The following is a 13,127-nucleotide window of genomic DNA, read 5'->3' on the forward strand; positions in this document are numbered from 1 at the left end:
AACACTAATTCCAACAATCAGAAAAATGCTGAGTATAGTAAGTATAGTCGATGTTAACACATGTATAATTCACTTTTATGTGTACCTTTGAAAGTATCAAGTACATTTTTTACCCGAAAATGATTTTTAAGTACACGTAATATTAGATACTTTGAGACTTTGTCGTATGGATGACTTTTACCCAAATAATATTTTAACACGATTTCATTACTTGTACTCAAGTATAACTTTTCGGTACTTTTTACAACACTGCCTAATCTGTCGATTGTTTCCATGATTAATCGATAGTCTGATTTTTAGTCTATAAAATGTCAACCATCCTCAAATTGTTGCGTTTGTCCAACCAAAAGTATAAAACCCAACAATTCTTCATTTAGTGTCATAAATGTCAAAGTAAAGCAGTAAATCCTCGTATTTAAGAAGCAGGAAGCAGCAAATGTTTTTAGATTTTTGCTTGAAAAATGACTGAAACAATAAATTGATTAGCAAAATAGTCAACTGATCATCGCAGCTCTAATTCCACGTATTCCCAACATTGGATCTTTTCCTGATCAAACATCTCCCTCCCTGTTTTTTTTAGTGGTGGCCATCTACGACTACAGCAAGGACAAGGACGACGAGTTGTCGTTCATGGAGGGCGCGATCATTTACGTGATCAAGAAGAACGACGACGGCTGGTATGAGGGCGTCAGCAGCGGCGTCACCGGACTCTTCCCCGGCAACTACGTGGAGTCCATCATGCACTACGCCGACTGAAGGGACCTGGCAGTAACAGTACAGTCTATTTATTCAGTCATATCATAATCCACTGAGAGACTGACCGCAGCAGACTCCTGAGACGCATAGACATAACTGTATGATCCCCCCTTTTTGATATGACAGAATGTTCTTTCCCTTACTGATTGCAAATAAAATGAAAAGTAATATCTATTTAGTTTATTTTGGTGTTATATGGGTGGGCGGGGGACATTTATGGGATATGTAAAAAAAAAAAAAGTTTCTAAAGAATCGGACTGCACGCGCTCACACCGGTTGAACTCAGAGACGATGCAGCTGAAGGATGTACGACGTCATCATGCCTGGACAAAAAAATTCAGAACTGAAACCTTTATGAACAAGAGTATTAGGTCGAATGGAACAAATAAAATATTAATGTCATGTAAACACCTTCAGTTGAAGCGTTTGTACTGTCAGTTGTATATAATGTGAGCTGCAGCCACTCCGGGTTTATGTAATGTGAAATTCAGTGAATGTCGATTATATGATAGTTTTCATTAGTGGCGCCCTCCTCGACTCCGTAAAGGCTCCAAACGCAGACAGCCTGTCGATAATCTACAAATTTAAATACTCTATATGGTATTTCAAAGATAAACAAATACTCCTGAAGATCAGTCTTGGCAAAAAAAAGCATGCAAAATTTTATGAGATATAACGTAATCCTAAGTTTATTGCCATTATGCTTCCATTATGTTGTAAATGTATTCAACTTTTTTTTTAAAAATTTTATGACACTGTTGAAATCACTGAACTTTTCAGACTCTGGAGTGAATTTCAGGCTTTCCCGTGGTCTCGCCCTCTAAATGCCAACATGTGTTTGATTTGCATCAGGGATAGACCGATTATCAGAATATCAGAACATCAGAACCGATACAGAATAATCTGAATGTACTAAGGCCGGAGATACACTTGCTGTTGAACCACACGTCCGCGTAGACAACCAGCTGCGTGGTGAACGTAGTCGTTCACATACTTGCCTGTATGCTACGCACGTTAATGAAGGATGCGATTAGATGGCACACGTTAGGTTGTCCTATTGTTGCTGCCGCGCTTACTGACTCCTAAACCCTGTCAGATCCCCATACTACGCTACACTGCTGCTACTGTTCATGTGCATAATGCAGCTTGTGTAACGTTAACTGTTGAGGACGTGAGAAACGACCCTCGAACCAACACTTTTGTCTGATTTCAGAAAATAGGATGTCATGACGGACTAGAAAGCTGATATGAACTTGATAAAGTCTGGTGTCTTAATTAGTTATCGGTCTCCCTAATAACTAATAATCTGTATCGGTCTATCCCTAATTTGCATCCTAAAAGTGATATGGAGTTTACTTTTTCATGCGTTTGATCTGTTTGAAGCACGAGAACACATTCCATTTTCCCTGCTTACTATCAAGCATTTAAAGATTATGTCACATCACTGTTATTAACTTCATACTAATCCACATGAAACCTGTAGGATCCATTGGTAACATTGGCAATAATGGCCTCTGATCAGAGAGCAGGTGGTGCGCAGTGACGATGAAGACAGGAGCTGTGGTGCCTGACACTGCCATGTGACAATTCAGCTGTAACATTAGACCAATAAACAACTCTAATACCTCCTCAGTCCTCCACCGAGCAACAGGGACCATGTCGGACGCTCTGAACATGAAATCCTCTGGGGTGCACAGGTGTACATATTTTAACTCAAGTTAAAATCAGCCAATCAATATCAGATTTCACTCAGGTCTAGGATTCAACTTTATAACATTGTTTTTTTTCTGTTGGCCCTTCAACGTACATCTTCATTAATTTTTTAACTTCCACATGTCACCATTCCAGGATACTGCAGCTAATGCCTTGATATATTTTGCCTGTTCGCTTTCCAATAAAAGAAAAAAAAAAGTGTGTTCCAGCTCAATTTCATGGGTAGAAATATTGAAATCTGTCTGCCCTCCATTTGTACATATAATATGTTGATTGAAAAATTAATGTACAGTCTTTTATAATAAACAATTCTATGTACAACATGTGTGTGTGGTCACTTGGAGGGAATAAGGAAGGAGCAGAGGCTTGGTTTAAATAAAAAAAAAAACATAATGGAGGTTTATTGAGAACACAGTCATTGCAGATGATAAGGCCTTGGCTGCTACAGGACAGTCTCCCTGTAACATTACACAAGTCAAAAAGACACATGACTTTTTGGCCTCTGGGGGTGTGGACGGATCTCGGAGGACAATAACACAGATCCAAACACACACACCAATGACAAAGTGTCACTTTCATTTGGAATCACAGATTTTTGCATCGCCTCCGCTGCTCAGCGCCAGCATGTAACAAACTGTCGAGTCACAGTCGGCTGGTTTTGAGTCCTGGGAGGTCGTTGCAGTTACAGTACTGTACGTGAAGAGTTGGGTTGCAGCTTTCAGTGCCATCTGTCCGTGTAAGTTATATTGTCTATACATTTCCTTTTTTCCAAATCATGACTTTTGATACCATTCAAGAATCAAACCGAGTTGCGCTAAAAAACACGTGGATCATACATACATTATTAAGCAACTCGGCCTCATAAATAAATTTTTGGGAGTGGTTGAGAGAGCCATGAGACTGATACTAGTTCAGAAAGACCCCTGGATGCAGTTTTGATCCCTTGATTTTGATTAAGAGTTCCATAGTTGGCACTAAAACCAGCAGCAGGGGTCCTTCTGAACCAAACTCCCATCGCTTCTCTCACCGTTCTTTTGTCCGACCCCGGCCTGCGTAGACACGTGTGGGTGCAGGGTGAGCTGCTTTCCCCACAGCTAGCTGCCTGAAGTGAGGCTCAGCGGTGGACGATCACTTGTCTCTGGTAAGCACCATCTCAGTGAGCCTGATGAGGGCGTCCCTCTCTGCCGACGGCCGCAGCATGCTGATTTGCCTGATGGCTTCTTGACAGTAGCGCTGGGCCAGGTAGGTGGTCTGTTGCACGCCATCGCTCTGGAACCAAAGAAGAAATCGATCAAACTAAAGTAAACTTTACTGGGCGTTTTTGTTCTACTTCTCTTTAACAGTTACACATATTCCCCCTGTTGCATTTGCGGAGCATTCTGTGAATTTTAACATCTTTAGGGAGCAATGAGTTGTACCATTAATTATGCGTATCAGTGTCAGAATCAACATTACAGATCTAAAGCCCACTTCTCAATCACAAACGGAAAGCACCCACAGCTTAGGTAAGGTTTTAATATCTTGATAAAAAGGTGTTGATCACAGAAAGTTTACAAAATATAATCAATATCATTTATTTACGATAAAGCTGTCCTATTAAATCAAGTCTTAAAGTCTAGTTAAGGAAGACAGGGTGTCAAATTTCAATTCTAAATAATAATTTTACATAAATATGTAACAGGTTATGAGACTAAAATACTGAGGCCTCAATATGACCTACATACGCAAACGAGACCATCAGGGAGAGGACTGGTTATTTCTATAATCTAAAAGCCTGTCACCTGGTGGGATTCAGACTCATCCGGGTTGGATAAGTTATAAAATTAAAACTATTTTTGAAAGCAAAGCACTGAGGAGGAATTGAGGAGGCAAAAAAGCTGTTCTGTAGTCCGTTGGCACTAAAATAAAGCTTACTTTGTTACTCCATCATCTTTTGTCCACAGAGCTGGCAGAATAAACACAAAATTAAAGTTCCTTGTAGTAGCTTTAAATCTGACGTTAAGGCCTTAGTGTGGTACATAAAATATATGGCACCCATCACACTTGACCCCATGTAGCCTCTTTTTAAACAAGAATTTGAGCCGTCAGTGCTGAAAAATAAAACGTTTAAATCAGATTTGGCAGAAGCTTGTATCGGTATACTTTTTTGTTGGGTCGTGTATCACTGGTCATACCTGAAGGACGTACTGCCAGGCTTGATCTACATCTCCTTTGGAGGTGAAACGTCTCATGATCATTGCGTGGAGCTCAGGAAACTGGAAAGACAGAAACAAATTGAAATTGTACCTTCCAGTTGAATCAATTAAATGTGCAGTTTCTATGAAAACACACGACTCACTAAAATGCAGATGTTGCTCTCACCTGTTGACAAGCAAACAGGACCGGTCCGGTGGCCAAGCCCAGTTTGAGATCTGCAGCACAGGGCTTCCCCAGCTGATTGGCTCCTGATGTGAAGTCCAAGACATCATCCACCAACTACAGGACAGAGAACAATTATCCCATGTAGTCATTTTATATACAAGTACCTTTAGAAATTCAAAATTCAATTGTAGACACCGTTATGTTTTGGATATCAAGTCTAACAGGTAAAAAAGATTTTAAAAAAGGATCAGAAATTACCTGAAATGCGATGCCGACATTCTTCCCGTACTGAAAGGCTATTTCATGAACTTCAGGATCAGAATTTACCAGAATGGATACCTTAAAAGAAACAGAGGAGACAGTCAACAAAAAGCATTGAGTGCAGAAGCAGAGGCTTTCCTCCAACTCTGTGATATTTGGGTGTAGACAGAACGTACATACTGCTTTACAACTGTTTGCAATAAGACTCGCTGTCTTCTTGAAGGTTTTCTCGAGGTAGTGTTTGAACCTCTCGTTCTCGTTCTCTTTGGAGCCCAGCTGCATGAATTCACCTGCAATATATTAGAGTTTGTTAACGGCGCAGTGCAGACTCTGAACAAGTCACAGCTTCCGGTGTGCAAAGTTGCCCAGTACAGCTTCATGGACAACTCAAAAAAGATTTTCTATATTAGACATGTACGAAGTGTTTCGAGGCCAAGACGTACGTAAGTGACTGACGTGGCACGATGGCATGAACGATCTGATTACTGTACCTCGCACCAGGTCCTCGATAACCTGGGAGAGCACCTTTACCACTGTGATGTTACCAATACGAGCCAAGGCCATGGAGGCCGCTGAGAGGATGAAATCTCCAGCCAAGATCGCCTGGAGGAGAGAAAACAAATGACATTAATATCCATGTGAGGACTAAAGAGAAAGTCCTGAGCCGACTTTATTTCTCTTACCTTTCTTTCACCCCAAATTTCATTGATGGTTCTCTTCCCCCGCCGTTTATCTGATCCGTCTATGACGTCGTCGTGCACCAGGCTGGCAGTGTGGATCATTTCTGAGATCATCGCTATGGCTCTCTGCCCCGGGAGCAAATCCCTGCAGGGACAAACCCTGGATTATGCTTCATATAACAATTCAGGAGTCATTACAGGGTGTGGTGCTTTTTCCCTGTTACAACTGTATCAAAGGTCACTTTGTGTTTGTAGTAGCAGCAAATAAAACATGAGATTCTGCTGGAATATTTTGGTCTGGAGTGATTCAATGTTACCCAGATCTGTTGCTGTGGATGTTGAGCGCCCGGGCCATCAGGACGACTATCATCGGTCGGATGGCCTTGCCTTTGCCATCAAAGTAGTAGTCACATAGATGTTTCAGCTCTTTGGATACAAAAAGCTCCTGTGAGGCAAAGTAACAAGATCATGTCTTTTATTTCAGCCATAATCAACCAGTGTCATACACCACATGACTGTAAATTGGCTTCTGTGTCTAAATAATATGTTTATGAGATGACAACACATGGCTCACTCATCTGTTATTGAACTGTCCCTGCAGCTACAAGGTCAAATCAAGGCAAAGACAATACCAAAGAGGCTCCAAGACGAGCTTCAACTGCCCTCCTGTCTCTTAGCTGCAAATTAACATTACTTCTTATGTAGACACACGTAGCAAGTACACTCTGGATTTAACATGTACCTTTCTGATGTCATCGTATAAACTTTTTAAATCTTTCTGGGCTAACGTGAAGGGGTCCTTCGGCTTGGCATCGCTGTGTATCGTTCTGCAGCAGCATGACTGTAGTGTGGGATCGAGCAACCGTGACCTGTGTCTGGAGAGAAACACAACACAGACTGTGAATACACTGTCAATTAGATGAATGCACTAGCTTATGATGGCTATCATTTTTTGCAGAGATTTACTGAAGATGTTAGATTTTTGGGGCCAATGGCAATATAATATATGGCCGATACACACACGTTTTGCAGCGATCTTTCAAATGTGGTTATAAAAATACAGAAATATGCAACATAGGCAGGATATTTCACACTGTAACTTTAAACTTTACTGTCTAAAATGACACCAAAACATGTTTTTCTGCAATTATAATGTATTTGACAACCGATATATCTGTGATAAGCCAAAATCGACTGACAATACTGGCCAACCGATTACTCAGTCAGGCTCTGATTTATCGTTTCGTCTATTTAAACCCCCTGTGACTGTTACCTCCACAACAATTTGGTTACAGTTTTTAAGACAACTCACCTGGTGATAGATGAGGTTAAGTTTAAAGTTTTCGGCTTTATCTGTGTTGGTAGTGCTGATGGTCGCCCCTGAAATTTAAAAAAGGACACGACACCAAAAGACTTTAGAGTTTATACTACTTTTAGACCTACACCCTTGTGTTAGTAAACTTAATTTACAGAAAGAGGAACTTAACTATCTGCAATAACACAACATGGTATGATAAAAAAATATAAATAATATTAAATAAAACAGTCTGAAGCCTTCATCTGATCATAACATATTGTACTTTTTACTTTAAAATAAGTATTTTGTTAATGAGGTCTGGAGTAGCACAGGTGACTCAATGACAAATGAATGAATGAATGTTGGGGGTAAATAAAGATAAATGAATGGGGACTGGGTCTGACACAGGTTAGATTTAGATGCACAGCTGGCTCAGTAAAGCACAGAGCTGAGTGTAATATCAGGAGCAGGTCTTGACCTTTATGCCAGCTGAGCACTCAGCTGACACTCCCTGCAACAAGTCTCCATTCATTTAGGATATTCTTACAAAAACAGAAGTAACTCTTGCAAAAATACAAACAGCACTTACACAGCCAGGAAATGTCACAGACACTGAAGTAATAAACACATTAGAGGAGTAAAAACCAGCATTCACAGAGGCAGGCTGGCTGCCCGGTGGTGTGTATGACCTTCCGGGGGTTTGACAGCCGCAAAACTCACCTCGTTCCCCGGCCCGCAGCTCCAGGACGTCCGCCCCAGAGAGGACGCGGACACGGACACGGACCTGACGTTGTATTGCCACAGGGTTTCAATTAAACCCGCGGTCGTACAGTTTGTACTCCACCTCCGGCACTGCCTCCACCACGGACCCGCCATGTTCCCGAGAAGCGTGCATTAGGACGGGGTTATGTATTTGAGCGGAACCGGAAATAGAGTCAGCGGGCGTCGGCTGATGACGTTTCATAACACGGAGTATCGTTAGCCATAGATGGTCGGAGAGTTTAGGAGCTATAAACTACCTTCTGAATTAAATATTTATCAGGAATGCAGCGGAAGATGTAAACTATACTCACCTATGTTTAACGTTAAACTAAAGTTATAAAATGTCTCAGAAAATATACTTAACTAGCATATCTGTGACCAGGCTACTAGTTAGCCGGGTAGCTAGCTAACGTGGTTACCATAGCTACCGGTGTTTCACAACAGCTAACGCTAGCAAAGCTAACTAAGCTATACGGGATATTTTGAGGGTTAACCTGACCTAAAGTGCGTTTACATGCCCTTTTATTTCCACGGAAGGGTTTAAAACTTAATATTAGGGTGGCTTTTAGATTTATTTCTTTAAGTGTTACTTTAAAAACTGACAAAAGGTGAATGAAAGTAACTTTTTCAGGGGAGATAAAGCATTAACATGTATGCTAACTGATCGTCTGCTAACATTGGTAGCTGTTTGCCAGTGGTGTAAAGTAAGTTGAATAAATGTACCTAACAACCTAAAATAGCAGAAAATACTTAAGTACAAGTACCTCCAAATTGTATTTTAGTACAGTGCTTGAGTAAATGTACTTAGTTACATTCCATCACTGTATACAAGTACTTTACACTTGCACATACTACTGTGTATGTTCATCTACACTACATATAGGTCATAGTTTCTATCTTTTTTTAAATTTATCGCTACATTATTGCTTACAGTGCATGTATATTTAAGGCAGCGGCAGAAATGTGCTGTACTATCCACACAGTAGTCTTTGCTCTGGTAGCAGCAGCCAGCTTCTCACCTGTACACGTCCTGGAGTTCTGTCAAAGTTCTGACCGCGACTGCCACAGTCATGACAAAACCACGTCAGACAGCGTCAAATCCAGGTGGAACATCAGCGCTTCAAACCTCATACAGGACCTGGACCAGTTCAGAGTGTCCTGCAGGAAGCTCATAGGTAAAACTGAGTTTTGTGACATTACAGGTCGATGTGTTTACAGTGAAAGGGTCACTATCATCCCGTCCTCTCTGCAGAAGCATTCCCAGTAGACGAGGTCGACGGCAACTTCGTTCGCACCGTAAAGAGCTGCATATTCTCCAAATCCATTCCAACCCCACTGAAGGGCCCGTTAAGACTGGCAGCAGTTTCAAAGGTGATGTAAAATCATCAACAGCATCTCATAGTGTTTAATTAATAATAACAAGAACTCATTTTATTTCATATTGTCTCTACAGGATGTCATTGAGGGGATCTTAGATGTAGACGTGGCTGTAACACAGTCTGATGAGTTCCTGCTTTATGCCAGCGGTGGCAGACTGCTACCAGGATCTGTACCACTTGCACACAGATACGGAGGTCATCAGGTAGAGTTTGTTCCAAATGTGTTTAATTAGATGAAATAATCCGCGTTTTAGTCATATGTCCACAGCCTGGCTGAGTTGAGTAACTAACTAATCTTTTACAGGTTTCTTTAATCAAAAAACATAAACAGACTTTCTGTTTTTAATCTGGGATTTATACAGTGTAACCTCAGCAGACATGTAATCAACTTTCTATTGGGCAAAGGAAACTTCCGTACCTTTAATTTAAGATGATAATACCTGTGAACGTCAGAGACAAGATCTGATCACTGACATGAAAATGTGCTGTACTCGTCTCCATCAGTTTGGCTACTGGGCGGGTCAGCTGGGCGACGGTCGAGCACATTCTCTCGGTCAGTACACCAACAGGTGGGAATATTTTTGAATTAGTTTCTTTGATTATTACAAGTAGGTGCATAGTCAGTTAAACTTTCAACTTATTTTCCTTATGAATGTTTGCACCGCAGGAAGGGGGAAGTATGGGAGATGCAGCTTAAAGGCTCTGGAAAAACACCTTATTCAAGGTATGTAGGTTATTTTCCAGCTTACCCTTTTTCTTCCTTGTTTTCTCCTTGTTTCTCTTTTCCCCACATCCGGCACCATTGCATTACATGATACCAACTTTAACTACAGGTCAGGAGATGGTCGAGCTGTGATCCGTTCTTCTGTGAGGGAGTTCCTGTGCAGTGAAGCCATGCATTCCCTGGGTGTCCCAACCAGCAGGGCTGCCAGGTGAGAGAGGAGGGCGAGGTTTAGGTTTTAATATTTTGCATTGGATTGAATTGTTTTTCCTCAAATGTATGTTGATAATTCTCAGGCAGTATGACTTTTAGCTAGGCCATGTACCTCCTGAGAAAAGGCAGAAATGTTGGAAGAATTTGAATCCGTGAAGCAGCTGCATGATGTTCTCCTGATTGTTTTGTCCTGTTATTGATCTGATGATGCTTTGCTCTGTTTTAGTCTCATTGTAAGTGACGAGCCGGTGATGAGGGATCAGTTCTACAACGGCAATGTGAAGACAGAGAGAGGTACAGACAACAACTTACATTTCACTCGTTATCAGCTACATTTAATCTGCGTAACATGTTTTAGCCAAGCTTTTTATTTTGTCATTTTCACTAGGAGCTGTTGTTCTCCGGTTAGCCAAGTCATGGTTTCGCATTGGATCTTTAGAAATTCTCTCTGAAAGTGGAGAGACAGATCTCCTGAGGTGAGTCAGGTCACGTGATCATAATGTCAGTCATTCTATGGCCTCCTGAGGCAGGTAATATACTGCAGCTTGTAACATGATTTTTGTTGTTCTGCTGATTTTTAGAAAGCTGTTGAACTTTGTGATTGATGAACATTTTTCTTCAGTTGATTCAGACGACCCAGATAAATATTTGGTAAGTAAAAATATAAAAATGTTTCTGGTAATATGTTGTACATGATTTGTTTGTTTAAGGTGTTTCCTTGTTTAATGCTTTGCTTTGTGTTGTACTTTCATGTTTCAGGTGTTTTATTCCACAGTTGTAAATGAAACGGCACACATGATTGCCCAGTGGATGTCGGTTGGGTTTGCACATGGTGAGAACCTCATCTGACTGAAAATCTGATCACAGAGTCTTTACCAACATCTGATATCTACTGTTTGTCATCACGACAGGTGTGTGCAACACGGACAACTTCAGCCTCCTCTCCGTCACCATCGACTACGGACCGTTTGGCTTCATGGAGGCGTATAACCCCGGTATGTACGATGAAACATGTCGGTGTTGCACTGAAATAACTGAATGCCTTGCTCTCATCAGATGTCTAAACAAAGCTGCGATGTTGCAGATTTTGTCCCCAACACATCTGATGACGAGGGCAGATACAGCGTAGGAGCCCAGGTCAACGTCGGGCTGTTCAACCTGGAGAAGCTGCTGACGGCTCTCAGTCCTGCGCTTTCTAAGAAACAGCAGAAAGAGTAAGAAGAATGACATGATGACTGTTTAAAATATATATTTTGTAGTACATACATCATATTTTTCTATATTTGTGCTCTTCACCTTTTGAAATTTTAGATTTTCTTAGCATCATTTTCGGCTCTTTTTTCTGTTTTTCTTCCTCAGGGCTAAAATCATTTTAAAAGGATACGCTGATATTTACCAGATGAGGTGAGCTCTGTGTGTCTCCTTTACATCCAAGAAGTGATGGTACATCAATAATATATTTACCAGCCTCAGTCATACATGTATTTCAGGTTTCACCAGCTATTTAAAGCTAAACTGGGGCTTCTCGGTGAAGAGGAGGAGGACGGCTACCTCATCGCCTTCCTGCTGAAGGCAAGTCTCTGACAATGCGACGGATGCTCACTGTGAAAGACAGTTTTTTACATTTTTACATTAATCTCTGTCTACCAAGTCAATTTCATCTCACTGTCTGTTTACTGGCTGTGTACAGATTGGATTTTATTTGCGCCCCAAATCTAATTGGGTTTGTCTCCCCAGATGATGGAGGACACACAGTCAGACTTCACCATGACCTTCAGGCAGCTCAGTGAAGTTTCAGTGGAGCAGCTTCACAACAACAACTTCACACAGGTGGAGCTCAAGTGGCACTATGTGATATCCCTGTGCTCTCTGTTAGTATGGAGGGTAAAATGGTGCTGCAGATCAATTTTGTTTTTAAGGCATCTCTTTCTGATACTTACCTTTTTGTCCTGTATTAGACGTGGGCTCTTGAAGACTTATCGTCCCACAAGCTCTTCTCTGATTGGCTCGACATGTACCTGCTCCGGCTCAGAGGGTAAGCAAAACCCATTTTGTGATTTTGGATCTGGATTGGATTTAAATATTTCTCTTTGCTCCCTTTGTTCAGACAACAAGCCGGTAGTGATTTGGATCGTCAGCACAGGATGAAGAGTGAGTCACTAAATCCACATATTAGTGTTGCTTTGACCGTGAAAGATAAGCAGTCATTTGTGGTTAAAGACATAAAATAAGATGAAAAAGTGTCATTGTGAAAAACATCTTACAGGTGTGAATCCTCGATACGTGCTGAGGAACTGGATGGCAGAGTCTGCGATAAGAAAAGCTGAGATGAATGATTTTTCTGAGGTGCGTGTGTGATATTTCATCTCTATCAAGTACTTTTCTGTGGCGAGGCGTTCGACCGGTTTTAACCTGCTGTCTTTTATTTTCCCACCACAAGGTGGAGCTGCTGCACCACATCCTGTCCTCTCCCTTTGTTACACAAGAGACTGCAGAGGAGGCGGGCTATGCAGCAAGACCTCCACTGTGGGCTGAGAGGTTAAAGGTCAGCTGTTCCTCTTGAGTGAACCGCTGGAAGTGGAGAGATACTCACATCAACAAGAATTACAACGTAACTGAGCTTTTTTTTTGTGACATTTTGTTAAATTCCGTCACGTCTGTGGAAATTATTTGGTTCAAAATGTCAAGGTCATTGCTGTTTAATGTTCTCGATTACCCAATATTTATGGATACAGTGACCAGTAAATATTGGATGCAGTTCTTAGTGCCAAAGATGACTTAATTATATTTGTTTTTGTGCTCATACAACTGTGATCTGACTGTTTGACAGCTAAATACTTGCAAATGTCTTCCATGTGATTCCATAGTGACACCAAAATAAAAACAAAGGATCTACTGCGGAGGCCGTCCCGTCGCTTTTTTTAAGGATCTACGCTCGTGTACAGACTTTTCACCTGATTCACATACAAGAAGAAGACACAGTA

At 41.2% G+C, this 13,127-nt stretch overlaps 3 protein-coding genes across 10 annotated transcripts in view; 2 read left to right on the forward strand and 1 right to left on the reverse strand.

Moving 5' to 3' along the window:
- The window catches only part of abi1a (abl-interactor 1a), a 57,987-nt gene extending 57,057 nt beyond the window's left edge, over positions 1-930 (forward strand). For all 5 annotated transcript variants that reach the window (XM_073488125.1, XM_073488122.1, XM_073488123.1 and 2 more), the window contains one exon: positions 581-930. In XM_073488125.1, coding sequence (XP_073344226.1) covers positions 581-756 — 176 coding nt within the window. In that variant the 3' untranslated portion in view covers positions 757-930. The remainder of the gene's footprint in view (positions 1-580) is intronic.
- Positions 931-2,855: 1,925 nt separating this feature from the next.
- On the reverse strand, positions 2,856-7,969 carry pdss1 (prenyl (decaprenyl) diphosphate synthase, subunit 1). 2 transcript variants are annotated; one of them, XM_073488128.1, is made up of 11 exons: positions 7,789-7,969; positions 7,084-7,151; positions 6,514-6,646; positions 6,089-6,216; positions 5,775-5,916; positions 5,583-5,694; positions 5,272-5,381; positions 5,089-5,169; positions 4,831-4,944; positions 4,644-4,724; positions 2,856-3,738 (listed from the first exon to the last, which is right to left on the reverse strand). In XM_073488128.1, the coding sequence occupies exons 1-11, from the start codon at positions 7,942-7,944 to the stop codon at positions 3,598-3,600; spliced, it is 1,266 nt and encodes a 421-aa protein (XP_073344229.1). In that variant the 5' UTR covers positions 7,945-7,969; the 3' UTR covers positions 2,856-3,597. The 2 variants fall into 2 exon arrangements, with proteins under 2 accessions (XP_073344229.1, XP_073344228.1); XM_073488127.1 differs by having other exon boundaries at positions 5,089-5,381.
- Positions 7,970-8,050: 81 nt separating this feature from the next.
- On the forward strand, positions 8,051-13,041 carry LOC141014590 (protein adenylyltransferase SelO-like). Of its 3 annotated transcripts, XM_073488442.1 has the most exons (20): positions 8,051-8,713; positions 8,814-9,005; positions 9,083-9,201; positions 9,284-9,412; positions 9,714-9,778; positions 9,877-9,933; positions 10,043-10,141; positions 10,370-10,437; positions 10,532-10,619; positions 10,725-10,794; positions 10,903-10,975; positions 11,055-11,138; positions 11,228-11,357; positions 11,503-11,547; positions 11,634-11,715; positions 11,881-11,973; positions 12,102-12,178; positions 12,251-12,294; positions 12,410-12,489; positions 12,584-13,041. In XM_073488442.1, exons 1-20 carry the CDS (start codon positions 8,629-8,631, stop codon positions 12,704-12,706), a joined length of 1,803 nt encoding a protein of 600 aa, XP_073344543.1. In that variant the 5' UTR covers positions 8,051-8,628; the 3' UTR covers positions 12,707-13,041. The 3 variants fall into 3 exon arrangements, with proteins under 3 accessions (XP_073344543.1, XP_073344545.1, XP_073344544.1); XM_073488443.1 differs by having other exon boundaries at positions 8,630-9,005; XM_073488444.1 differs by lacking the exons at positions 12,102-12,178; positions 12,251-12,294; positions 12,410-12,489; positions 12,584-13,041 and having other exon boundaries at positions 11,617-11,715; positions 11,881-11,969.
- The last annotated feature ends 86 nt before the right edge of the window (positions 13,042-13,127 follow it).

The sequence above is a fragment of the Pagrus major genome, chromosome 19 (genome assembly GCF_040436345.1).
Source record: "Pagrus major chromosome 19, Pma_NU_1.0".
Lineage (NCBI taxonomy): Eukaryota > Metazoa > Chordata > Actinopteri > Spariformes > Sparidae > Pagrus > Pagrus major.